The sequence below is a fragment of the Cryptococcus neoformans genome, chromosome 8, assembly GCF_000149385.1.
Source record: "Cryptococcus neoformans var. neoformans B-3501A chromosome 8, whole genome shotgun sequence".
NCBI lineage: Eukaryota > Fungi > Basidiomycota > Tremellomycetes > Tremellales > Cryptococcaceae > Cryptococcus > Cryptococcus deneoformans.
In genome coordinates, this window is record NC_009184.1 from 812,282 (window position 1) to 837,721 (window position 25,440).

General features: G+C 49.8%; 12 protein-coding genes and 1 non-coding gene across 13 annotated transcripts; 8 read left to right on the forward strand and 5 right to left on the reverse strand.

Annotated features, from left to right (window-relative positions):
- Positions 1-439: 439 nt before the first annotated feature.
- CNBH2860 (hypothetical protein) lies at positions 440-3,842 on the forward strand (the record flags this gene model as incomplete). The annotated part of the gene is made up of 7 exons (XM_768741.1): positions 440-1,331; positions 1,395-1,646; positions 1,701-1,844; positions 1,895-2,023; positions 2,085-2,267; positions 2,324-2,452; positions 2,524-3,842. The coding sequence occupies 7 exons, from the start codon at positions 440-442 to the stop codon at positions 3,840-3,842; spliced, it is 3,048 nt and encodes a 1,015-aa protein (XP_773834.1).
- A 339-nt stretch (positions 3,843-4,181) lies between these two features.
- CNBHt020 lies at positions 4,182-4,285 on the reverse strand. Its single transcript has 2 exons — positions 4,248-4,285; positions 4,182-4,217 (listed from the first exon to the last, which is right to left on the reverse strand). It is a non-coding gene; the product is annotated as a tRNA-Gln (tRNA).
- A 193-nt stretch (positions 4,286-4,478) lies between these two features.
- Positions 4,479-6,572, forward strand: CNBH2870 (hypothetical protein; the record flags this gene model as incomplete). The annotated part of the gene is made up of 3 exons (XM_768742.1): positions 4,479-4,730; positions 4,794-5,059; positions 5,117-6,572. The coding sequence occupies 3 exons, from the start codon at positions 4,479-4,481 to the stop codon at positions 6,570-6,572; spliced, it is 1,974 nt and encodes a 657-aa protein (XP_773835.1).
- A 638-nt stretch (positions 6,573-7,210) lies between these two features.
- CNBH2880 (hypothetical protein) lies at positions 7,211-7,716 on the reverse strand (the record flags this gene model as incomplete). Its single annotated transcript, XM_768743.1, has 2 exons — positions 7,211-7,271; positions 7,337-7,716. The coding sequence occupies 2 exons, from the start codon at positions 7,714-7,716 to the stop codon at positions 7,211-7,213; spliced, it is 441 nt and encodes a 146-aa protein (XP_773836.1).
- A 268-nt stretch (positions 7,717-7,984) lies between these two features.
- On the forward strand, positions 7,985-9,070 carry CNBH2890 (hypothetical protein; the record flags this gene model as incomplete). Its single annotated transcript, XM_768744.1, has 6 exons — positions 7,985-8,280; positions 8,380-8,510; positions 8,564-8,616; positions 8,685-8,794; positions 8,854-8,948; positions 9,009-9,070. 6 exons carry the CDS (start codon positions 7,985-7,987, stop codon positions 9,068-9,070), a joined length of 747 nt encoding a protein of 248 aa, XP_773837.1.
- Positions 9,071-9,194: 124 nt separating this feature from the next.
- CNBH2900 (hypothetical protein) lies at positions 9,195-10,905 on the reverse strand (the record flags this gene model as incomplete). The annotated part of the gene is made up of 5 exons (XM_768745.1): positions 9,195-9,725; positions 9,805-10,140; positions 10,210-10,658; positions 10,730-10,764; positions 10,841-10,905. The coding sequence occupies 5 exons, from the start codon at positions 10,903-10,905 to the stop codon at positions 9,195-9,197; spliced, it is 1,416 nt and encodes a 471-aa protein (XP_773838.1).
- A 1,570-nt stretch (positions 10,906-12,475) lies between these two features.
- Positions 12,476-13,907, forward strand: CNBH2910 (hypothetical protein; the record flags this gene model as incomplete). The annotated part of the gene is made up of 5 exons (XM_768746.1): positions 12,476-12,550; positions 13,226-13,287; positions 13,340-13,478; positions 13,537-13,798; positions 13,861-13,907. The coding sequence occupies 5 exons, from the start codon at positions 12,476-12,478 to the stop codon at positions 13,905-13,907; spliced, it is 585 nt and encodes a 194-aa protein (XP_773839.1).
- Positions 13,908-14,146: 239 nt separating this feature from the next.
- Positions 14,147-14,713, reverse strand: CNBH2920 (hypothetical protein; the record flags this gene model as incomplete). Its single annotated transcript, XM_768747.1, has 2 exons — positions 14,147-14,396; positions 14,454-14,713. 2 exons carry the CDS (start codon positions 14,711-14,713, stop codon positions 14,147-14,149), a joined length of 510 nt encoding a protein of 169 aa, XP_773840.1.
- Positions 14,714-14,985: 272 nt separating this feature from the next.
- CNBH2930 (hypothetical protein) lies at positions 14,986-17,166 on the forward strand (the record flags this gene model as incomplete). The annotated part of the gene is made up of 7 exons (XM_768748.1): positions 14,986-15,005; positions 15,077-15,446; positions 15,512-15,765; positions 15,823-15,994; positions 16,056-16,320; positions 16,397-16,991; positions 17,055-17,166. 7 exons carry the CDS (start codon positions 14,986-14,988, stop codon positions 17,164-17,166), a joined length of 1,788 nt encoding a protein of 595 aa, XP_773841.1.
- A 363-nt stretch (positions 17,167-17,529) lies between these two features.
- On the forward strand, positions 17,530-18,175 carry CNBH2940 (hypothetical protein; the record flags this gene model as incomplete). The annotated part of the gene is made up of 2 exons (XM_768749.1): positions 17,530-17,951; positions 18,013-18,175. The coding sequence occupies 2 exons, from the start codon at positions 17,530-17,532 to the stop codon at positions 18,173-18,175; spliced, it is 585 nt and encodes a 194-aa protein (XP_773842.1).
- Positions 18,176-19,059: 884 nt separating this feature from the next.
- Positions 19,060-19,916, forward strand: CNBH2950 (hypothetical protein; the record flags this gene model as incomplete). The annotated part of the gene is made up of 3 exons (XM_768750.1): positions 19,060-19,206; positions 19,256-19,320; positions 19,370-19,916. The coding sequence occupies 3 exons, from the start codon at positions 19,060-19,062 to the stop codon at positions 19,914-19,916; spliced, it is 759 nt and encodes a 252-aa protein (XP_773843.1).
- A 396-nt stretch (positions 19,917-20,312) lies between these two features.
- Positions 20,313-23,500, reverse strand: CNBH2960 (hypothetical protein; the record flags this gene model as incomplete). The annotated part of the gene is made up of 11 exons (XM_768751.1): positions 20,313-20,669; positions 20,741-20,848; positions 20,945-21,090; positions 21,161-21,349; positions 21,434-21,490; positions 21,546-21,647; positions 21,718-21,856; positions 21,922-22,199; positions 22,273-22,374; positions 22,433-22,557; positions 22,620-23,500. The coding sequence occupies 11 exons, from the start codon at positions 23,498-23,500 to the stop codon at positions 20,313-20,315; spliced, it is 2,484 nt and encodes an 827-aa protein (XP_773844.1).
- Positions 23,501-23,697: 197 nt separating this feature from the next.
- Positions 23,698-25,383, forward strand: CNBH2970 (hypothetical protein; the record flags this gene model as incomplete). Its single annotated transcript, XM_768752.1, has 6 exons — positions 23,698-23,878; positions 23,927-24,172; positions 24,229-24,467; positions 24,535-24,695; positions 24,772-25,105; positions 25,162-25,383. The coding sequence occupies 6 exons, from the start codon at positions 23,698-23,700 to the stop codon at positions 25,381-25,383; spliced, it is 1,383 nt and encodes a 460-aa protein (XP_773845.1).
- Positions 25,384-25,440: the final 57 nt, after the last annotated feature.

Sequence of the window (25,440 nt, forward strand, 5' to 3'; positions counted from 1 at the left end):
GAGGAAATGGAAAGGGGCGTAGTTTAGCATCCAGCGTCGGCACGCAGATCAGAGAACGAACGAAGGCGATCATTCACGACATAAAACCGCTGCTTATTATTACGCTTAGTTATTTACGCACTCCAGCAGCCAAAAGCTATCGATGTGGCAAAATTAAATAGGGGAAACTAATTAAAATAAGAAAAATAGACCCCGTTGTGATCGAGTCTAAAGTCAGGATAAGCAAATATGTAATTTTAAGTTATTATGAGCAGTTACAGGTTAGTGACGTCGACAGGGCCCCCAAGCCTATGGATTCTCATTGACGTCATGGGTGTCAGTCCATCTCTTTGGTCCACGGCCACTTCTTGCGATATACTGGACTACTATCTCGTCCACAGCTTATCTTCTCAACTCATTTTCTCTTTCTATTCAAGTTCAACTTCCTCCAGTATCCATCATGACCCATCCAGGAGCATCAAATCTCCCGACTACTATCTCGAGTTCCGTCACGGGAGCTACAGCTGTAACAGGGGGCTTCGTGCAGGCCGATGATAGCTCCGCCCCGCAGTCAAATTCGGTCGTCGAACCCGGTGGCGGTCTAGCTTCATCACCCAACGTTCCTCAGCCTGGTACTTCAATCAATTCACAAACAGGTAAACCCCACACTGCCGGTCTCACGCGTGCTCAGCTCGAAGCGCAGAAGGCAGGAGAAGTAGCTTTCCAAGGTGGGCAAGGTTTTGCTGGTCCAGGCTTAGGGTCATCACCAAATGTTCCCAAGCCTGGGACGACAATCAATCCTGAGACTGGGAAGCCCCACACGGCTGGCCTTACAAGAGCGGAGCTCTCGGCTAAGAGAGCCGAAGAAGGGGCCGAGCAGGCAACCACCGAATCGGAGTCCCCCTCCACTACCATTCCCACTTCGGTAAAGCCAATAAACACTGAAGCTGGTGAGCCTAATACCGGCAGCCTCCCTTTAGGTGACCTCGAAGGGAAGAAGGCCCAAGCAATCGCTGCTGCTACCCTCTACGCACCTGTTATCCCTGTCGCTTCCAAACCAGCCGCCGAGGTTGACCCTGCAGACACAACTCAAGCGGGGGCCCTCTCAGCCAAAGAGGTCGAAGCTTTCAAGGACAAAGGCGCCGACCTTTTAGATTCTGCCCCACAGACTGAACAGGTCAGGAGGGGAAGCGTCAATAGTGTCGCGGAAGAGAACAAAGTGAGAAGACCTAGTGATGTGAATGGAAGGGAGCAAGCGGCCAGGCAGCTGGCGGGGCTTGTGCCAGATACCATAGAAACTGCTTCTGCTGGATCATCGACTCCTGGTCAGGAACTGCCTGGTGGATGGGGTGGTAAGTTCCTTTTTTTGGTGTCGACCAAATATATTTTCCCGATTTTGACGTCTGTTATTCCAGCAATCAAACCCACTCCTCTTCCTGGATCAGGTCCTAATGCCCCGACTTCACTCTATGAAGATGTCACTGAAGGTCTGGGTAAAATGGGGCAAGCTGCTTTCTCTGTGATCCCTTCCCCAATCAAGGATGCATTCCACGGTCCAGGTTCTCCCAAAGGGCGACGAAGTTCTGCTACTGGATTGATCGATCAGGCAAAGGCGCAAGCTAGTAAGGTAGCAGAAGGATTGCAAGGGACTATTCAGAATACTCAGCGTCAGTCAAGTGGTTTCGCTTTTTGTTCCGATGGCTGATGACGATGAGAAATAGGTCGTGCATCAGCAAACTTTGGTCCCGATGGAACAATACGCAAGCAAGTTATGAACTTTGTGGACGAAGCTTTCCAAAGTACCAAGGACGCTTCTGCGGCCGAATTCGGTTTTATCCACTCCGGCCCACATGGTCGAGTAGCCAGTGAGTCATCCTCATTCATTCGATATTACGAGAGCTTATAATCAATGCAGTTGTGCCTCGTGTATCTCATCCCACTGACGAATTTGTCGGCGCTCAGCCTGGAGAACATTCTGATGGTGTCGGTGCTTTGCCTGGAACTGCCAATGAGACTGGCGTGGCTGTCCTCCCTGAGGAGAAGAGTACGACCTTTCCCACTTGGAAGTTGCCGAGCTATTGCGATACTGATACACGTTTGTTCAGAGGTTGATGCTGCAAAGGCCGCCAGCTCTGAAACCAATCAAGGTGTCCGACCCGGCGAAGCTGTGGGCGTAGGTGCTTTAGCTGATGTTCCTGTCGGAGCCGTTGCTGCCTCTCAAGCTGGACCTTCCAGCACTCTCCCCCAAGCCAAGCACACAACGACCCACGCCGATCATGTCGCTGGTGGTGAGTCCGTCTTGGAAATCAACTGACAAGGCTGAAAAATACTAATTCCTACGCAGTCGCACCCAGAACTTCCCTTCCTTCTGATGAATTCACCGGCGCTCTTCCCGGAGAACACTCTAGTGGTGTAGGTGCTTTGCCCGGGACAGTGAATGAGGCTGGTGTCGCTGTTCTTCCAGATGAGAAGAGTGAGTCCCATACCTGGGGTTTAAGAAATATGGGATGAGTTGGCTGATTGTGATAGCTCTTAATGCTTCAGCTCCTTCCAATGCCATCATCGCCAGTATTGCAACTCCTGGCTCATCGACTGCCGTGTCCGCAGAACCTTCGACTTCCGGTGCCGTTGCTCCGGCTAGTATTACGGGTGCGCTCGCCAACTCCTCCTCCAACAGAGACCCGTCAAGTACTACCGTAACCGGAACTTCGACTTCTGCGGATAACTCTTATTCTCTCGCTCCCCCTCTCCCTGCCACTACGCTCGGTCTTGGTGCGGCTCACGGTGCTACAAAACTTGATCCGGATGGTACTCCCACCGCACCCGGTAGCACCACTACTACTACCTTGTCAAGCGCAACCACATCCATTTCTCCTGGCGAAAAGCATTTCGCTAGCGAGACCACCCACGCCCATGAAAGGACAAGTAGCGCTGCCAGCATGACTGCTATTGCTCATGGAAGGGAGGGTAAGCCTCTTGACCGGGAATTAGCGGCGAAAGAGTCGAAAATTGCACCGTCACCCTTGGCAGAGTCTACCGTAGCTGAGGACCGGTCTGTAGTTAACGGCAAGGAAACGGCTGCGGGGGTAACCACCATTGGGCAGAAATCAACCGCTCCGGCTACAAGTCACATTACCTCCCTTACTCCTGGCAAAGAAGACGACGGAGTTGGTCACCCTTCTACGCATAACATCCCCGGAACATCTCGCGAACCGGGGACTTACCCGACGCCCGACAATGCGACGAACACGAAGGCTCCTGCCACTATTGGTGTTGCAGGATCTAAAATAGGCCAGCACAATGTTAAGGGTCCGAATGAACCAGTTGATGGGACTGGAACGGCTGGAGAGGCCGATGCTTTAATTAGCCATGACGATTCAGCCAAACATTCCAATGCCCTTAAGCCTGTCAAGGACAAAATTACCGACCCTCATGATAAGACTTATCCTAGTGACAGGGAGGTTGCCGATGTGCCTGACATCAAAACCACTGGGGAGGATAACACCAAGACTACAAAATCTCCAGCTGCTCCTGGTATAGAGTCAGCAGCTGAGAAGCTTAAGACAGAAAGGCCGACCACCCCCACCAAGGGGACAGAGACTGGACCTACCATTCCTGCCAAGGGCCACACAGAAGCTGTGGACAAGAAGTCCACGGCAACTGCTGCTGGTACTGGTGCTGCTGCCGTTGGTGGTGCAGGTGCAGCTGGAGCAGGCACTTCTTCTACCATTGCTCCTACTCACAAATCTCAATCCTCAACGGACAACCCCGTATCGCCCACCACCAGTACAGGCTCCGGAACCACCCCCAAGAAGAAGACTGGTTTTATGAAGAAGTTGAAGAATAAGTTGGCGCAGATATGATCAGCACTACAGAGGATACGATAGCACCAATCATTGCGAAGGTTAAGGAGTGTACTCCTAGGGAAGTGAATGAAAGTAATAATACGATATTGTAAACAGTAGAAACAGGAAACCCGAACCAACGTTATGTATTAGCTTCATAAAGATTCCTAGCTCTCTTTATGCCTATTGATATAATCTTTAAACGTCCAGTTTTCTCATACGCTTATATTTATCATTCTATGCAGGAGTCAAAAAAGTAATTATTGCGCTAATACATAAAATAAGTAGTAGCGGTTGGTTGCCGCAAAAAAAGGAAGTGGGCAGAGATTACGGAGGCAAAAAGAGAACAAAAAGTCAAGGCGTCACTGGGGTTCGAACCCAGGTCGTTCGGATAGTTGAAGTACGCGGATTACCACGCTATCCTTCAAAACCGAACGTCCTAACCACTAGACGATGTCGCCCTGTATATTCCCTTTGCAGCTCAGCATTTATCAATCGTAATAAACCGTAACAAGCTACCATTTGACATCGCACTCGCTATCCATAAATATTGACAAGTTGCTGATGCACAGGAATGTCAGCGAAAGATTACAAGCAGTGTTGCTCTTTGTCACTCCAGTCAATTTCGCTACCGCAAGGAAGCTTCCCCAAAACATGCCAGATTTCACCCCCAATTTGCATGCCGCTCATGATCAAATACAGTCTCTTCTGTCGCATATCCACTCCTTTCCAACGGAGCGATTGATGTACCACGCACCCGTACTCGACCGGATCTACCTGCCATCATTGGACTTGAGGAGCGACGATAAGAAAACTGGGCAACCGAGAATATGGAGGCAAGAAGACGTTATGGGTCTCAAAAAGTTCATTGAAGGTATCGAGCATCATGAGCAACATATCCAATCTGTTCGTTGAGACCGTACCTCTTTGAAACTCCTAATTGGAACCCAAGCTGACTTTTATTCGCAGATGATAGACTCTAATATACCTCCCCAAGAAGACCCTTTACCTTCAGTACAAGGCCTGGAGACTTTCTGGAAAGTTGTAATTAGCTGCAAGCCGCCCGTCGTAGGTGTGCGGATGCCAATGGGTAGAGATAAAGGAGGATCTTGGTCGGGAGCTGAGAGTAAAGGACGGAAGGTCCCTGGAAATGGCGGACACAAGGCAAGAAAAGCGAAAGAGATTTGGGTGGACGTCCTTGCCGATGGGGGTAAAGAGTGGATTAGAATATATAGGTGAGTCCTATTCAAGGCCAGAATTATACATTGATCAGAGTGCTCATTTGATCTAAGCAAAAAGATATCACATTTACTGGCAGAGTTTCGAGAACAAGACTCCTACGTCAACTCTGATTTTAATTCGGACTCGCAGACTGGCTACCACGACGATAACGGTCGCCAACAGTACAACAGCCTGCTTGCAACAGCTCGGGATCTCCGCCGAGCTGCCTCTCGTACACCTCGTATTCCCGGTGCTCCCGTTCCCAAACTGTCTCTCTGGCTTACTCGAATTCCACCAACACCCGAACAGTTACCACCCGAATACCTTGACCCCGAATCTACTATCCCCGAATGGCCCGACAATAGGATCCCGCAAACATTAGCTACGCTAAAAGAATGGGGTGTTACTGTACACCACTTGTCGCCTCCACCTCTATCCCAACTTTCAGGCCACCTTGTGCCAAAAACCCCTCCACCGTCCATGAAGATCAATTTTGATATCACAGCACTCCTCGGACTCTGCTCTGATGTGCTCCATTATCCTTTACCGAAGGACAGTGAGGAAGCTGCGAAGCGTTCCCTTCGTCCCAAAAACCATCTCATTGGCAAAGGATCGGCTGTCAGAGGGCGGGACGGCACTGGAAAGGGCAAGGGGAAAGGACGACGCGAAATGGACGCGGAAGATGAAGAAGACGAAATCCTTAAAGGACAAAGTCAAAACTCCCGAGAATTATACAGATGTATTCTGGAAGAAATGGAGAGGCCATGGGTGGAGGAGTTCAATGCTGTCATGACAGAAGCTTGGGAAGAGCATAAAAAGCTGTATGGGATGACGGGTGATGAGCCGCAGGTGGAATTCTGGGCGACCAAGGAGGCAGCCCAGTACACTTTCGAAGCACTGACATCTGGTCCTGCTCACGGTCTCGGGGAAGAACAGAGAAGGATGAAAAGGATGTTGGGATATGAGAAAGGTGACGTTTTCGAGGGATCGAGATACGAGGGGAAAGAAGGGGTGTTGAAGGGATTCAAAGTGAAGATCTTTGACGCGGAGGCTCTGGATAGTGGGAAGGTGGAGCGGACGGGTTTTCACGTATCTCTCGAAGCAATCAGCAAGGCTTTCCTTGATGAGTATTACACTTCCCTACAACCACCGGACTTGGCCAAGAAATCTCAAGACAAGTTTAAATCTTCCATTCTTCCAAACTTTCTCCAACCCAAAAAGATCTCTGCACCACCTGTTGCGAAGATCACTCTCCCCTTCCCCGTCGTAAGCCTTCACTCGCTCTGCCGTGGTGCTAGAGAAGGTATGACGACGGTCATGATGGGCACTGCTACTTTTAAAGAGGTTTGGGGCCAAAGTCGGTGGAAGGTGCGAGGTTGGGAAAGGGCAGGGTACAATCTGGCGCCGGGTGCGGACAGGGAAAAGGGAAGCGCGGCGGTGATGATTTTTCCCTATAGAGTATTCGGCGAAGGCAAGAGAGTCAGATTTGAAAAAGGGGATTATTCATATCCAAATCCCAGTGCATAACATGTACTGTATCGGGGTCAAAGGATATCATATAGCATACAGCATATCAAAATACAATCAAATGCAACAAACATATAAAATCTAACCGTCGAGTCCCAAACCCCATAGCTATAGAACCTTTTTTATTTTATTTAAAGAGGGTCTGAGATTGGTCAGTGATGCCCTCACCAAAGATGGAGAACTTACCATCACTATCTTCTGAAGGATTTTTATAGCCCGGACTGGTAGGCTCTTCTTTAACCTGCATTGTTATGTCCATTTGCTGCTTGGTGTTATTACTTTGACGTCCGCGCCGTTTACTATTGAATGGTACTCGGCTTGAAGCGGGAGTGGCTATTTGTGACGATGTCTTCTCAAAAATCAGCACGACGACATAGGATTTGAAGGACGTCGATTCTACCTCTGTATAGTTACTATCTGCTAAAGGATCAGCCAAGGCTTTCCGCCTGCCGCCCTTGGGCACAAAGGCATCTTCTTCATCGCTTTCCGATTCTGCCAACCATTTTCTCTTCTTCGCAGCTTCACGCATCGGCCGTCGCAGAGGTGAAGACGGCTCAATAGGGGGTGAGGGGGGCGAGGTGGGGGATTGTAGGCGGGGTTTCCTGCTGAGGCGGCCTGTGGATGCAGAGGCGTTGGGCTTAACCTTCGCTACCGGCGTCAAGTCTTTCAGTAACGGTAGAAGACCTTTCTTCGATTTTGCTTGAGACAGAGTTCGAGAGCTCCCGCCAATCTGATAATTGGTCCGCTCCATTAAACCTTCCAACGATCCTCGCAATTCCCAGAACCGCTCTTCCCATAGCTCTCTCTGATTTCGCTCATGGTCTCTTTCCCTCACAGCTGCATCCTTGTCCCTTTCCGCGCTTTCCATGTTCTCCTTGGCCGTTTCCAGTTCCTCTTCCCACACGTCTCGCTCTTCCTCCAACATTTTTATTCTTTTCTCAGCATCCTCCAAAGCATCTTCGGTCCCAGCTAGCCTCGTTTCCGCCTTTCTCAGAATATTGTTCTCTGATTCGAGTTCTGCTATGCGAAGCTTGTACTCAGTATTAGTCTGCAGGATGCCCTTGTTGAGGAATGTGGCGAGTTCGAGTTCGTGCGTTGCGGTGGAGAGTTGAGATTCGAGAGAAGAGATTGTAGAGCGGGACATTATCCTTGTATTTCCTCCGACAATCCCAATCCCCCGGCTGACGAGATGTGGTGATACAAATATTGTAAAAGTAAAATCAACAATCACGTTAGTTATCGTGGTGATTTACCGGGGGGACAAAAAGGTCAGACATCATCACTAAATACGTCGTACTCGTCCATTCATTTCGTTCTGCAACCCAGTCTTACGTCAACTATCTATAATAATAATTCACAATAGAAGGAACAATACAAAAAGATGCCAGCATCTCCAGACCGCAGGCGGGGGGATGACTCCCGCTCCCCACGACGTGACCGCGACAGCTCAAGCTACCATCGCCGTCGTTCTCCTAACCGACCAAATTCAGGCAGGTCATCCAGACCGCGAGATGGTGGATGGGGGAACAGGGATAGGGTCCGGGAACAGGAAAAAGATGGAGGGTACGGTCGTGGTAGTGATAAGGGCGACCGTGGGTCGTACAGGAGCTCGAGTCGGAGGGACAGGGAGGGATCCTATGGTCAAAAGGAGAGGGAAAGTGAGAGAGCTAAGGATAGGAAGAGATATGACGATGATGTCGGGAGGGATGTGTGTTCTCTTCGTCCGCATCAGTGGGGTGATATAGCTTACGAAAATGGTATAGGACTCCGATCAGCCACCTGTAGAACGGGAGAAACCAAACTTTAGCAGCTCTGGTCTACTGGCCAAAGAGACCAATACTGTCAAGGGAGTGGTCGTCAAGTACAACGAACCGGCAGAGGCAAGAAAGCCAACAAAGAACTGGAGATTATATGTGTTCAAAGGGACCGAGCAAATAGGCAAGTGCTCCACTTTCTTCATTCATGCTATCATCTGACTGTTATGTGAATAGATTTGATTCACATTTATCGACAATCATGCTATCTCATTGGGCGGGATGAAGTTGTAAGATCATCCTATGGATATTATATATTGTACATTTCTGAGTATGTTTCTGATGATGTATACAAAAGGTCACCGACATCCCCGTTGCCCATCCATCCTGTTCAAAACAACACGCCGCTATCCAATACCGTCAGATGACTGAACGAAACGAGTACGGCGATGTGGCTACAACCATTAAGTAAGCGTCCCTCTTGGTCGGATACAATATGGGCTGTGGACTGATAATAATTGTTATAGACCATTCATAATCGACCTGGATTCGACGAACGGGACTTTCGTGAATGACATTGAAATTCCCAAGTCAAGATATTACGAATTAAGACCCAGTGACGGTGAGCTCCGGGCTGTATCTCCGCAGGTGAGATAGACGATGTGCTGATGGTAATTGATAGTTATCAAATTTGGTACATCCTCACGTGAATACGTCCTCCTCCATGAAGATGTCTCAAGCTAGATATCTTGCCAGTTGGAGTAAGAAAAGAAAAATTACATTTTACATGATGCACTGATTACTTATTGATGTGCACGGCTTCGCTCAAAATCTACATGCATGTCCTATTCACAGCAGCATAAACATCTCATCTACAGTTCAGATGGTCTCCCTCTGACAGTCTATTCAGAATACCCGATCCAATAGCCCCTTCTATCTCTTGCCTGACCCCTTCCGCCACCGGCCAGTTGAACAAACATCTTTCCCCCCTATCATACTCTATACCCGGCCGGATTGCTCTCCAAGGCAACAACCAGCTCCATCCCTCACCCCATGGTGTTCCCAAGACCAATTGCGTATTCATTCTAGGTCCATGATCATACGGCCTCGCTTTGTCATTGAGCTGGACGACATACCCCTTAGGATTTTTCCTCCCATGGCAATCCCACTTCCGATCTTGACCTTGACCTGGACAAATTCGATCTATATCCCTGGGAGGCAGGTAAAATGCTGGACGGTCTGAAAATCGGGCAAGGTTTTGTCGTAGTTTATCCGGGATAGGTTGTTCCCGAGGGAGGTCTTTGATGGTGGAGAGGATACGTCTGTGGGCGCTAGATCGTTCGCGGTCGATGGTGAAGTCACCGTCCCGAAGGATACGGATAGTCGAATATGCTAGACTCTTTAGATAGCTATTTTGTCAGTTCGAGTTCAGACTTCCATAATCCAAAGATGGGCAAGATCGTTCTCAAGAGACTCACCGCGGTGATCCCAGACAGAATAAAGCCGAAAGCGACTAACAGCCCGACAGCCAATCTGTATAGCCCTCCACCATCTTGTCTATCAAGCTCTCTCCACCCGAGAATGATACCGCCTGCAAACCTGCCTACAGGGCCACCTGCGACGACCCAGCTCCATTTCCAGTTCCACCAATAAGCTATTATCTCGGAAGAGTCACATGCTTGGGAATAAGCCGCAATAAAGCGGTGGAGAAGGGGGGATAGGAGGGGGAAGGAGAGAATGAGGACGGTGGGCGGCGTATATAGGAGGACAGCGAGGAAAGTGGGGATGTATGGTGCGGTAAGACAGTTTGCAAACTAACATTTCGTAAACCGTTCATCAGACGTCAAGTTGTTACGCTAGGAAATGTGGATAGGGTAACTTACAAATGGGCAGTGGTGGTCAAAGCCAGCTCTGCACACGCCGCATTGCGTACAATGCCTTGTCCTGGCAGGCTTCCATCTACCTCCACACCTTCCTTTATAGCATCTTTCCACTATCGGTTCTTGCTCTGTGATCAACAAAACATCGCCAAACTCTGACTCTAGCTCTAAATGCGACCTTGATCTTGAAGCTGACCTAGGAAAAAGGCAAGCAAACATGACTTGCTTGTCTAGTACCTCGAATGGAGGATCATAAGGTGGGACAGATTGCGAGCGTGGCAAAAAGTATAGGCGAAGGTATAACGCAGTAATAAAGCCGATTAGAAGAGTCGGTAGGATATGGAGACTGAAAAGAATGTTGTACGCAATAATCCTCTTTATACCATTTGTAAAGGTACTGATATTCCCGCTATCTGGTTGACTCCATGCCAGTACATCCAGAGATAGGGATGCTAAATGATGGTTTTAATATTGGACGTTTGGGTCCTCAGCTAATGGGTAAGCAATGGTAACAAGGACATACGAGCCAGCTCGAATGTAGCTACTTTCCATGAGATACTAAATGACAGCATCAATCAGTCACCTTGTAACAAATCAACCTACAGTAGTCCCGGAAGGGGACGAAAAGACGCACAAGAAGTAGGTGAGCAAAAGCGGGGGTATGAGCTGCTGAGACAGCCATACGAGAGGGATGGCCATATCCCTGGCGTAAGAGGTATATATATCCACCTGGAAGGCTCTATTATCTCCTTGTGACTGTGGAATGATAGGCAAAACACACTGGTATGTATGGAAGTGTAGCTTGTGCAACGCAGCTTACACCGTGGCGCACCCAATTGGAAAGACGGACGGAAATCTCGCTACTTTTCGGTAAACAACTAGACCATGACGTAATGAACGGCAGCACCGAAATCATCGTGCCTGACGAGTGGAGGCGGGTCAACGAACCAAATAGCTATCGACATTTACAGGACTATAACCTCTTTCGACCCATGTATTTCAAACTGTGTTTTGAATGCAGTGTTGATACGCGTATCTAAACGTGGAGGGTAACGAAGGCTTCAAGTTAATGATCGTTATAATGACTGATAAAGTGGCCATTTCGAAAAACACGACAGTCCATGTTGATCTGCCGTACAGTTGGACGCGTCAAGTTTCGAGAGGTTTAAACTTTGTCCAAGATCCTCCAACTGCCACGAAGTATATAGGAGGCTATAATTACTGCTGGCGGCTGGAAAAGAATCATTAGATAGATATACAACGTTTTTGGAGATGAGAATCGAGGTGAGGTAAATTTACATGGACAACTTGTATCTGCGAGGATTCGCCTTTTTTGGGTGGCGGTCTGATCATGAATGATGTCAAATATATGACCGTTCGTACGCTCAGTTGTTCAATTTGACGAGGGTTTTCTCTAGAAGTTTGATAATGCTAGTTGATGCTTTAGGTCATTTCATTTCTTGATGCGCTAGAAGTGACTAAATCTACTGTAAAATACGTTGTGCATCGACGCTGTCAAAACGGAATTCCACCTGCTCGGCTGACAAAAAGATATCGGCAAGAAACTGAAGGGTTATGAAACACCTTCTCTTCATAGTGAGGCAACGTTTGATCCATATACAGAGATAAACTCCATCTGAAAACTTCAAACTCTCACTGTATCCTTGGTATTCCGCAGATAAAAAGGCTGAACAGACAGACGTCACATCATGCGCCTCGGGAATAGCGAGAGCGAGCGCATCTCCCAAACTGTTTGCATTTTTTGTTTATCCCCCTCAAATCACGTGACTTATACTTCAATAAATCATTACACCTTTTTCTCTTAATGCATACGCATAATAAAAATCAGAACAAGATATAAAGGATTCTTCTCTACATGCTTGCAATTTTCCGGGAGGAGATTGATGATGTTTGAGGTGTAGAATAATTCTGAATGGAATGGGGGTTTTCTCGGTGAGGTGAAAACAGAGGGGAGCGGTCGGGTGTCACATAACAAGCGGGTGAATTGCTTTGGCTTTCCTCTTCCCCCTCTTCTTTACACTTTTGAACCACTTTGAACTTTTGCCTCCAAGCAAGGTAGGTCTCTCCGTATGGTGGTCAAGGATGATCTCCAGGCCATCAACTGCTTTACCAAGCATGTCCAGAAAGCCAGACTGACGCCCAACTTGCCCTCTGATTCGCGGCACCTCGAATCCATCCATAGCTCGGTACTTCAATCCACTTTCTTTTACTCCAACCACAAACACAAACACCAAACACAAATTCCAAGATGGCCCCCACCAAGAAGACCACTACTGCCCCCAAGAAGGCTGCTTCTCATCCTCCTTTCTTGACTATGATCCAGGTGAATTTCTTTCTTTATTTTGATCTGTTTATTGTTTGGGTGCAGGAGACGCGAGATGGGGTTGAATATGACCCGACTTTGGTTCCTTCTCCGATTAGAGATCTTTCAAAATTGATCCAGGGGTGGATGTTATCCATCCCAGCATCTGAGACAAATTTGGAATGCATAGCGGCCACCAGGAAAGGGTGATGTGGCGATATATGGAATGGAAACGTCGGGTGGCGTTGGAGCAAACAATGTCCTCGCCCGACGATATCCTTTTAACATTCTATTTTTCCCAACCATCCGTCTTTTTGTATCCCGCAAACTCCCGCCATCATACCCAAACCCTCTCAAGAGGTTTTCGGTGCTATTATGCTCTACGGTGATTTTAGACGTTCGAATCTATCGCCTTCCTCATTGACGCCCCAAACTACGCGCGTTCCCGAGCTCTTTCCACACACTCTCCTTTCCATCGTTTATTTTTCTTAATCCAGTCTCGCTGGACCTTTGAAATTCGATGTGGTGGCGTGAGCGCATCATCTTTGCCTCACTGCTTGAATGCAAGCCCTCATGGTCGTTTTTGGTGTCAAAATTTCGAATTGTTCAAAATTACCTATTTTGGAAGTTTCGGCTACCCAACCCAACCAAAAGTCGATGATGATTGATGACTGATTATATCTTATTTATCCACAGGAAGCCATTTCTAGCCACCCCACCGACTCCAAGAAGGGTGTTTCCCGAGTGTCCATCAAGAAGTAAGGTCTATACATGTAGGGTCAAGGTACCAATGCTAACAATCCGTGAAAGGTACCTTGAGGACAAGTACAAGCTCGACATGAGTGCTGCTGGTAACACCTCCAACTTGAATGGTGCCATCAAGCGTGCTGTTGAGAAGAATGAGTTGGCCCTCCCTGGCGGTCCTTCCGGTCGTGTGAAGCTCGTTGCTGTAAGCTCTATTCCCCATCCATCTTTCTGTTATATACTAAAACAATATTGTCTTGTAGGCCGCCAAGCCCAAGGCTGCTGAGAAGAAGCCCGCCGCTAAGAAGCCTGCTGCCGCTAAGCCCGCAGAGAAGAAAACTACCACCAAGGCCGCTCCCAAGAAGGCTGCTTCTGCCACCACCAAGAAGGCTACCACTGCTAAGCCTACGGCTGCCAAGGCCAAGGCTGCTGCCCCTGCGAAGAAGACTGCGGCTAGCAGCACTGCTGCCAAGAAGACTGCCGAAAAGAAGGCAGCTGCCCCTAAGAAGACCAAGGCTCCTGCTGGTAAGTTAATCGAGTACTTTTGAAGAGATGAGTAACTGATTCAACTTTTTTCTTTCTCATAGCCAAGAAGGCTGCCGCTCCCAAAAAGGCTGCCTCTAAGAAGGCTTAAGGCTTGTTTTGAATTTGTTTAATCACTAGTTCTAATCCGATTCTATGGGCATTTGTCGGGTTCTTGGTGTATAACCGGTCTATTTTTCTCGTAAATTTTCGGCCCAACCTCTATTTATCTACGTACTTCGCTTTCGATCATCTCTTTTTAGAACACGCACATCGAGCTGGACATTGTGTGTATGCATATTCCAGTGATCGCTATTATACCCAGGATTTGACTAGACATGTCCATTTCGTTCAATGAGAAAAGTCTACATCGTCTTTCCGAAGCAAATTAAATGTTCTATCGATGGCGATAACGACTCCAACAACGACGCCGGCATCATGCGATAAGCTCGACAAGAGCGTGTACTTGTCTTTTGCTTCACTGATGATATCTAATGTCGGTTGGCCTGTTAAAGAGTGTACGAGTTCAAACGTCTTGAAAGACGGCGGGCGGGGGAGAAGGGGTGAGAGGGATTTGTAAGCTGCTTCTTTGATGCACCATCTTGTTCAGAGATGTCAGCTTGTGGGGTCGGGTTGAGAAAAGAGGCCAACGACTTACCGGGAGGATAAGAACCGGACCTGTCTATCTAGAATATCTTCAGTCCCCAATACCGAAGATGTGGCCTCCAATTGGGTGTTACTACTATGGGCAGACTCGGGCCCAATTCGCCTTGCTACGCTATCCCGAGCCAGTTTCTCGAACCGCTTGAGCTCGCCAGGCGTACATATCCGTTTTGCCACTTTGTCTGCGCCTCTGCGAATGACAAAGTCCCGAAAACGGGAGAGGGATAGGATGTCTATGCCGAGTCCGGAGAGCATGGCATCTTATGGTTGGTGCTGCTTGACAGTACCCGGATGAAAAGAGCAATTGTTTACTGGCGGGGGGGGACAAGAAACTGACGAAAAGGCAAGACGCGTCGCGATCATGGTGAAAATTCCATGTTCGTGGAACTCGACGCACGATGGTCCGCGAGAGCCGACTCTTTTTCGTATTTCGTTATTATTATTCTGTCTCGATACTCATTCCAGTGGATATACTTATCCATATCCATCCTATATCTCCGGGGGAACCCTTCAGAAAGTAGATAGCCATGGATGAGGAAACAGCATAGTGCGTTATCACTCGTCTGACTGTCTTTGACGCGTTCGCGTAACTGTCACTGACGACGACGCCCTCATCAGCGAACTCGAGCGTCAAAAGACCATTGCAGAGAACCGCGCTCTTCTAGATTCTCTAGGTCTCGATCCGGCGGGTGCTTCATCACCATTTGGTTCATCCCCGGCGCCTACGTCCAACAAGACCAAACCGAAACCCAAGCCAGCGCCCAAGAAACGCAAGGCGGCGGCTGTGATCGCTGTTGATGAAGGGCCAAGGCGACGATCAGGACGGATTGCGGGGCTGGAAGCGGATGGGGATGCGTTCAAGGCAAAGGTGGAAGAGGAGGAGAAGGAACGGGAAATTCTGAGGGTCGTCAGCAGGAAAGAGAGGGAGAAAGTCATGGATGTGGGAAAGATGGTTGAGGATACTCCAGAAGACGAGATCAAAGACATGGTGTGTACTTTTATTTGCCAGGTATCGTCGTTCAAAGGGACAAACTTGTTAAACAAGTTGTACAGGAAAAGTACCTCCAGTCCATCGCCGAGCTATCGAACCCCCGAACCTATCCAGCGGGGACAGTATCCGCCCGAGAAGCTTATGCCGACTCTGATACCGTCCCCTCGGAAGTGCAAAGGCTCAAAGATGCTTTTAAAGATATGAGTCTTAAAGGGAACACCAAGGTGACCAATGAACGAGTTTTCAGCATGTGTGTGCACCCAGAGAAGACCAAGACACTTGTGTTGGTGGGTGATAAATACGGACAACTTGGGATGTAAGTTTTACTCGTTCTAAAGGTGCAGGATGGATTATCAAGCTGATACGAATTTAGATGGGATGCTCTGGGTCCGCCTATGGAGAAGCCTGAGAACGAAGATGATACCAGTGGGTTGTTGAGGGCAGAAGGGGAGGACGAGTATCAAGAAGGACGAGTATGGCGCGTGCAGGCACATGCAAAGAACTCAATCTCTTGTATGAAGGTCGACCCTGTCAATGGATCCGGTGTAAGTCATCAACCGACATTCTGGGGCCAGCTGACTTTCAAGGGGGAATATATATATCTAGCTTTTCTCTACTGCATATGACTGTTCCCTCCGACATCTTTCCTTTTCGACTCTTCAATCTACGGAACTGTTTTCATTCCAGGACGAAGACTTGCTGATCAACCATTTTGACCTTTTGCCTTCTGCACAAGAAGCGTGGATGGTGGATAAGAATGGTGGTATAAGCCATTGGGATACGAGGGAGAGTAAAAGAGAGAGTGGAAGGAGGAGATGGGTTGTACAAGAGGAAGGGAGGGGTGCAAAGCTGGGTGGTGTGAGCGTCAACCGTAAGTTATCACATCATTTTTTTTATTTAAATATATATATACAAAATCGTTTAAAACAGGCCTTTGTTCTATATAGCACTGATGCCGCACCTGATTTGTACGGCCGGTAACGACCAACATGTCCGAATATGGGATACCCGCCACCTCTTCTCCATTTCCTCCAACCTTGTCCCGAGTGCCGCCGCCATCGAAGAAGAAGAAGAAGGGACCAGCACACTCTCCGGCCAGTCATCATCGCTCCCGCACGACACGCACCCGACGCGCGAGTCCGACTACAGCACCGTCACGTCCTACCTCGCGTCCCCGCGAGGCAAAGGTCTGATGCGCGCCAAATGGCAGCATGGTAAATCGTGCAGCAGCGCGTACTGGGATCCGTGGGGACGCCGTATTCTCACGACGAGCTATGACGATCATCTGCGTGTGTTCAATATCGATCCGGGCTCATCACTCGTCGATGACCGCGCGGTAGGCTCGCTCCTCCAGCCAAACGGTTTCAAGCCGACCAAGGTCGTGAGACATAATTGCCAGACGGGGAGATGGTTGACGATTTTGAGAGCGCAGTGGAGTTTGAATATGGAGTACATGCCGCATTTTACGGTAGGGAATATGAAGAGGACTTTGGATGTAGTTTCTGCTACGGGGGAGAAGATTGTGGGGCTCTGGACGGATGAGTGAGTTTTCTTGGTTCATTCACGCCATGGACGCCAGGGTGGAACTGATTGGATGCGGTTTAGTGTGACGGCCGTGCCGACGGTGACGGCTTCTCACCCGAATATCGTTGACAGGGTCGTTGGCGGTAACACGAGCGGTAGAATACAACTCTGGTCGTCTGGCGATCATATATGAATAAAATGTGTTTTCCTGTGTGCTTTTCGTTTCCCATCTTGAGCTTCAATTCCATCACATCCGTCCTTTGTCCGTTTAACCCCCTCCGGCCTTTTTTCTCTCCTTTGGCGAAACGGACATTGCGAAAGGGGTATTATCAGACAAAGGATTGTGGTCTTTGTATTTCCCAGTCCCGAGTGTCCATCTCAGCGTGTGAATTGTACAAGGCGATAAAGTGGCAACTGTTAATGTGTTTGCATCTTTTGCATCCTTGTCGCGTGCAGTAAATCGAGACAATACATCTTGACATTGGGATCATCACAAACCACGAAATAATCCACAGGTTTGGTCAGGTATACTTGTGTGGTGACACCCAAAAGCGCAATGCCCTTTTCTTTCTCTCACCCCCGCCGCCCCCGCGCAGCTCTTTTCCGCCCACTGAATAGACTGTCGCGCACAACCCCATTATTACTCCTCTATCTCCTCGTCCGCCATACCAGCGCGCAATACCTCCCTCCTCAAGCATATCCCCTCCGGCGTGCTCTTCCTCGTCATGAGGATGAGAACTGGCATGATGAACGTGATGGGGACACCTCGCGCTCTCTCTACCTCGTCTCACACACCGATTTCTGCCTCTTCGGTCCCCCTTCTCCTTTATCCAACACCTCGACGTCAATATCACAAATAGACAAAGACGTCGTCTCGTGGTGCACGGACGGACGACATGGGAATCGAGTGGTACCGGACGGGACGTTGAATGGGGCGACGTATGTGAAAGCGAACAGCTGGGTGCAAGTCAGTGGGACGTGAGTTTTCACATCGGTTCCTTGTTTGGCTTTGAGTCTGCTTTATTAAGGAGCATAACAGGGGAGATTTTACCAAGATTAATATTCCGGCAGACGACCAAGGTGCGCAATTCGACAGTGTGGACAATACGCCGGACGGGGCTGTTTTGTATACCACGGATGATAATCAAGCTGCTTCCAGCTGGGTCGTGGGTTCTCCTCTCTTTCCCGGTGCTGGCCGCTGATAATGAATGCTTTAAAGACAATGATATCGTCTACGACGTACTGCCTGCGCGCATGCTCGGACGCTTCATACTGCCCTACGTCGTACGACGAGATGGGGTGTTATTTCTTCACGTCGAATGGGATCGGGTGGGACGGTGTGTACCAGGACTGTGTGGGGGACGACGGGGATCGCCCGGGGGTGTATGTGGACGAGGGGCAGACGGTGACGTATACGCAAGGCGGGGGGGAGGTCCCGACGTTTTCGATACCGGCTGTGAGTGAGTGTGCAGGCGGGAGTGTGTCGGTGGAGGCGACGGAGGCGGCGGAGACCGCGGTGGAGGCGACCGCAGCGACGGAGACCGCAACGGCGGCGGAGACCGCAACGGCGACGGAGAACACGTGGACAGCGACGTCCTGGCTACCCGTCGAGACATGCACACCGTGCACGGGCGCTGCGACGGCGGGGACGGAACAGGTGGGTGTCACGCGGGTGGCGGCGATCGGCGCGAGGGACGGGGCGGCGAGTAGCGGGGAATGCTGTTTCACTACGTGGACTAGCGCGGTGAGCGGGGGGACTCTGAGCGGGACTTTGGGCGGGACGAGTGGGATTCTGAGTGCGGGGACAGTGGCGTCGGGGGCGAGCACGGCGGGCACGGCGGGCACATCCGATAGCAGCAGCAGCGGGAAGCGCAGCGGGCGTACGGCGCTGGTGGTCGCCCTGGTGGTCGCCGCGCTCGCCGGGTGCTGTAAATAGCGGCTGATAGAAGATGCATAACAAAGCAGCCGCGTCGGCGTTTCGGTGTTTGCCGCCGTGGCTGTCAGGTTTGCAAGCCCCACCCAAAGCTGTGTTGCTTCCCGCTCGAGCTTTCCTACACTCGCCAGCGCTCCTTCCCCGCCCGCCACCATGCTTTCCTCACTACTCGCCGTCCCCCTCGCCATCCTCGCCCTCCGCCCTTCCCTCGTCGCTGCCCAGGGCGACCTCAGCGGCGCCAACAACGTCACAGATCTCGAAGGAACATGGAGCAGCAACTCGGCAGTGTCGACCGGCGGTGTGAGTCGCGCCGCGCCCGCGAGAGCAGACGACTGACCGTCACCCACAGGACATTTGCATCCCTGCCGAAATGAAGTTCAACTATCCCAACAACAGCGGCATCTCCTACTCGTTGTACGTCCGCCCCGTCCCTCCCTGCCAGACACTGACCCGCGCCTGCCAGCACCAACGACGGCTTCTTTGAAGAAGTCCAGTACCAATACAACGCCAACGCCTCCAACCCCGCCTGCATCCAAGCCTACATCTACTGGCAACACGGCACCTACTCGCTCAACGACAACGGCTCCATGACCCTCTTCCCCTTCACCTCCGACGGCCGCATCCAGGTCCAGGACCCATGCGCCGCCACGACAAACATCATTACGTACTATAGTAACCAAGTGCTGTTTACCGATTGGGGAATCGTCGTCGATTCGTCGTCGGGGAGGTATACCTTGAATCTGAACAAGTATGACGGCTCCAAGATGGCTCGCATGTTTCTCGTCGCCAAACCACCCAACATGCTCCCCACCCAGATCCTCACAGGCGTAAACGCCTCGGGACAGACATCCACCCGAAAACGATCATTCACCCAGTCACTCGATTTCCTGAAACGGTCGTCGGCCGAACCCCGATGGTCTGGTCTGCTCTTTGCGCAAGGATATCCGACCTCGTTTACAATGCTCGGTTTGGCCGGGCTGGCTGTCGTGGGTGTGTTGGCGTTGGTATAATGAGTGAAGGATAGGGATGTGAATCGCAACAGGCGAGATGTTTGGGCGGATATGGCCATTGGTGGCTATTGGCTATTGGCATTGGCCATTGGCGATGTGACGATGTGACGATGGACAGTCAGTGAGGACGATGAGAGCTCGTCAATTGGAGATGGAGAATGGAGATGGGTTCAGTGTTCCATTTTCTTTTATCGCGCACCCACGCTTTTTTTACTTTTAGTTTTGCTGTGACAGCTATCCAGCGTTTTAACGGACACTTTTCCACTTTTTTTATACACTGCCATCTTTACAACTTTGTCTCAAGAGTATACCCCCAATTTTTCGCACGACTTGCGCATGAACCATGCTTGACGACCTCACATTTCTGATGATTCCCATTGTTGTACAACATTGTAACTAACTCTCTTTTTCACTTTTCGCTCTTCCTCCCACCACATCCCTCCACACACCCTCCACCCACTCAACCCTCCCGACCCCACTCGCACCTCCACTCGCCACCCACCCCGCTTGTCCCAACCCGCCCGCATTGTTCCACACACAGCGGTGAATACCCACCTCGGGCGACCACGCCCCGATCTTTGAATACGCCTTGTTTGCGTCTTCCCCCGCCTCTCCCTCTCCCGCGCCACGCGCCGGTTTACCATACTGCACGATATCAAGCGGCTGAGATTCGGGTAAGAAATCGTCCGAGAGGCGGTATGTATCGGTAAGCGTGTTGTAGTCGATTTCGTACAAGCGGTCGAGGGTGATTGTCTTTTTTTTTTTGGGGGGGGGGCAGCGCCGTCAGCGGGGATTACGCGGGAAAAGTGAACAAGGAACATTACCCGTGCGCCTGTACTTCTCAGTACCCCATCCGCATGGTTGACCATGATGAGAGCGCCATCAGCGCCGGCGGTCACGACCATCGTATGATAATCCGATGTTCCGATATCCTAAAAAACCCCAGTTTTTACATTTTCAGTTTTAGTTTACAAGCGGAAAAGAGGAAAACGGGGGGGGGGACGAATGAAGGGAAATCGAGGACCTACCCAGATGACACCCCGATGCCCGGAAATGACAAACCCCCGTGAACGTCCTTTCCGGTCCGCGACCCGTACGACTTGCGCAGTGTATTGGTTATCGCCCACGATGGGTCCCGGGAAATAAGTAGACCATGCGGTGGACATGATCGGTACTAGTTGTGTTTGGTCATTCTGGTTAGATAAAATAACAAAGGGAGGAAGAATGGGCGGGGGTAGACGTACATCGTTGACGATCAAGCGGGATAGGCACCAAAGGGTCCCGAACATCCAGAATCTTGGTAGATCCATCATACGCACCGGTCACCACGTACACCGCGTCCGATCCGAGGTGGTGTGGAGTAGGCGGTAGCCGGAGGACGGAGAGAGAGCGGATGCAGGACATGGCGACGGGGGTGTAGATGACTGGAAGAGCTGTGAGGGGTAAGTAGTCATGTTTGGATGAATGGGTGGATGGGAATGGGGATGGGGAATGGGGATGGGGAATGGAAAACTCACGAGGTTCAGAGGAGGGATGGAGGAGAGAGTTGTAAATGTCCCATACAACGACGTGGCCTGTCCATTCCTCATGAGTAATTTCTTCAACTGATTCTTACATATAATAACTTACAGGTATCTAATCCCACAGCGAGACGTGATCCGCTCAACCAGTCAAACGTGGTACAGTTGGCATCAGGGATGGTAAGACGAACAAGTGGTTTTTGGAGATGGACTATACAGCACATTCAAAAGCAGTGTAAGGCGATTAAAAATCTTTATTGGTGGAGTTTAGGGAAACGTACGGTAGACAGGTTGTCCTCCGACCGATTGTTCAGACACGAGGAATTTGGGATGGGGGACGGGATAGAATGAGACGCTGCCGTCCAGCTGCACTGCAGCGATGATACCCAGTTTAGGAATCTCCATTTCTTCATCTCTCATCTTGCAAACGTCAAACTATGCGTGTCGTTAGTAACCATACAGTAAAAGCAAAAAGCCAACGATACCTCGTCCCATACACCAAGAGGCATCCACCGTATTTGCATCGCGTTCCCGCCTTTTACGCACAATACCAGCTCGCAAGCCATACCACCGCCTTTCTCACCCCCCATAGCCACGTCCTCTTCATCCTGGTCCTTATCCTCTTGGGCTGACTGTTTGGGAGGCAAGAGTGACCAGATTTGGATGGAACCTTTGGTCTCCGGCGGACATTTGTCAAACATTTTCGGTTGATCTGATAGATGGGAAAGGGTAGACACGGCGAGGTACTGGGTGTTTTCAAATTCTGAGTATACCATTGTTAATACGTTGTTTGAAAGTAGAAAGCATATTTTTTATTTTTTATTTTTGTCACTTGCCTGCTGATTTGGACCGAGGGATAGGACACCAGTCAAGACCCCAGATTGGGCCACCTGCATAAAAAGTAAATCCAGGCCTGGGTACTATTGGATTGGTCTCGGCTGCTTGCGGTGTCAGATTCAGAATTGTAATGTGAACAATGTTTTCTTTTTCACATACAGAGTGATTTAGAATCAAAAATGGACAATTTGGTGGGCGTCTCTTTTTCATATGGACCAAATAGGCAAGTGATGAAAGGTTCACCGTTTTTACCAGGAGGTTTTGGAAGGTACGGCTTTGCGTCTCTGGAACGCGATGCTTTCAGCTTTGTTAAAGCTATGTTTGGGCACACTTGATCAAGACTTACCCTTGTGCAAGGAAAACCAATTCACTTTTCTTGAACCGACCGATATTTTCCAGGCCTAATCTCACATCCTCTCTCATCAGCCACTCAGTCCTTTTCCCGTTACCGCCTCCTTCTGGCCCAATGTACATCTCCGGCCACCAGCCTTCTCCTCGCCATAAATCCCACGGTACCCCCAGAGCGATATTGTTCAGCTGATTCCGCTTCTCCTTCTTTTCCTGCTTGGCGGTCAACGAGGATTCAACCTTTGGAGACCATTCGACCTTGGGACGAACAGACCCATTCTGAGGATCTTTGAGCAAGCGGGTGAAAAACGGTAATGGAGAATCAAGGATAGATTCCTCTCTGGAATTACCCTTCTTCTTCTTGAGCCAAGTCTCAAACGCCTGACGTTGAGCGTCCGGGGCAGGTTCCGGGGGCTTAACGATACTTTTTGCAGATTGTCCAAGCAATCGAAGATATTCGAGAGGAATATGTGAGAGAGGGTTCCCTTCAGATGGCTTCGGTACAGGGCTAGATCGCACAGTAGGTGTTACAGAGACTGAAGAAGGGGCGATGGCCTTGCCTTTGCCTTTAGATTGGCTACGAGCTTTCTTGATAGGTCGCTTTGCGGGAGACGTATGCGTATCGTGTATTGACCGTAGTGGCTCATCGTCCTCCATTTCTTCATCGTCATCTATAGCAGCGCCTTTTGCTGCTTGCTTCTCGGGACTACCCGGCTTAAATTCACTGCTTTCTCCCGAGGATATACTGATATCGTCGTCATCTTTTGGAGGTCTTGAACTGCTTCCTTGGCCCGAATTTTCTTCATCAGACAGATCATGAAGTCCAGGAGCAATGTCAGAGTACTGGCGTTGAGGCTTTCGTTGGCGAAGGGATACCATTTGGATATTGTGTGGGATTTGGAATGAAGTATGCAGTGGTTTTGTTTGTTCGAGATGGGTTTCTGAACGCGAGGTGGAGGTGTGAAATAACATTGCGTCAGCATTTTCAGCGAGAAACCACGGCGGCTACGTAACAAGCGTGAACAAAACCCAAACGACGATCCATCTTCGCTTTCCACAACCGACAATCCATCGCAATGCCCCCAAGACTGACAAGGATAACACCCAGGCCTCGGATGCTGGTGCTCTCGAGGCCGCTGGCCAGACCACTTAGTTCGGACACTCGTTCGCCTTCCAACAAGATCACCACAGCTCCATTCCGACTGGCTCCGGCAGATGCTTTGAACAAGATGTACATCAATGCTCTTCTGGCCTCGGGTAAGACATTGATACTCAAGGTATGACATGTTCTCACAAATGCCTTAGCTTCTATCCCCAATATCGTCTACGCATTCCTCCTCAGGCTCTTTGGTCCTTCCGTAACGCCTCTCGCAACAGAATTCGGACTCGGCTCAAAGCTCGAACTGAGGGGCACTATGAAAGCTGCTCTCTACCCTGCTTGGAGGGTGGACTCCATCTTGGAGGGAAAAGCCAGTGTTGATAGTGCAGGGGGCGTGGCCAAGAGACTAGAGCCAAAGGTGTGGATCAGTACAAGTGAAGCATATGTGCCTGGTAATACCTACCTGCTTCTCTCAAAAGGCGACAACTAATGCTACTATGGTGCATAGGAAATCCATTCGCACCCCTATCTTATCTGTCTTTTGCCGTTCCTCCTCTACCCAATGACCTTCCCATATACAATCCCTCAAAGCACCTGCGACAGCTTGAAGACGATGGTTTGGAGATCGTCCCAGTCCCTTTTACTGTCAGCCCTTTAGGCTTGGGCAAGTTAATCAGAAGTAGAATTGGGCAGTTGACGAGATGGGAAAATTTGAAGATTGATGAATCAAAGTTTAAAGAGACTATGGTATGTATTACCCCTCTTCGCACACTTTCGTGAACTTGATAAAACTCGGGCTGACGCAACCGTCTAGGTGGCTTGCTACCCGCTCTTGCTTCCTATATACCTTGCTGAATTCGAGTACGACCAAGGAGAGGATGGGAAACGACAATTCACAATCGTAATGGACGCCCATGACGACAATCCCAAAAACTGTCGAGTCAGCTGGCCTCCTCCCCCGCACCTCGTTGAAAGGTATTTTCGCCATTCCTCATCGTGTCATTGTAAAAACGAGAAGTGAGGTTAGCTGATAACCACTTTTCAAAAATAGCGGTCGATTTGACAAAAACTATTATGTCAACCCGGCCCCATTCCTCCCCAACGCTAATCTCACAATCTACCCTTCACCCGGACCTCAACCCATTCCAGGCACTATGCGTAACAAACTCATCGAAGCTTACCAGACCTGGATGTCACCTGCGCCCGATCTCGAGAACGTTGAGCACATTAACCCTTCGCCTATGGTTGCCGTGCAAGATGAGGAAGGTGGTGTGGTGGATTGGGAAGATGAGAGGATCATGAGCTGGAGTGGGGTGGAGAGGGAGGAGAATGGAGAGTATCTCGAAATGGCGCTGAGGACACAAAAGGGACTTGAAACACTGGAAGTAAGTTACGGCCTCTGTCATCTCATTTTCTCGCTAATGAATTATCCTTTTGGCAGACAATGAAACTCGTCTCTCGACGTACGCCTGATAAAGATCTCAAGGGTCTCGTCATCAATACGAACGGCCCCCGTCCGCACTTTGAGCGAAAGAGTCTCGCCGATATGGAGACACAATTGCAGAGGGATATCGAGAAGATGAAGGAAGAGCTGGAAGATCTGAAGCCTGGATGGTTGAAGAGCTTTGAGGCGAAACAGCAGACCGAGAAAACGTCTGAGTAAAGAGGCATGTTTTATGAGAAGTCATTGTAATGCATCATCATCATGAATTCATCTGAC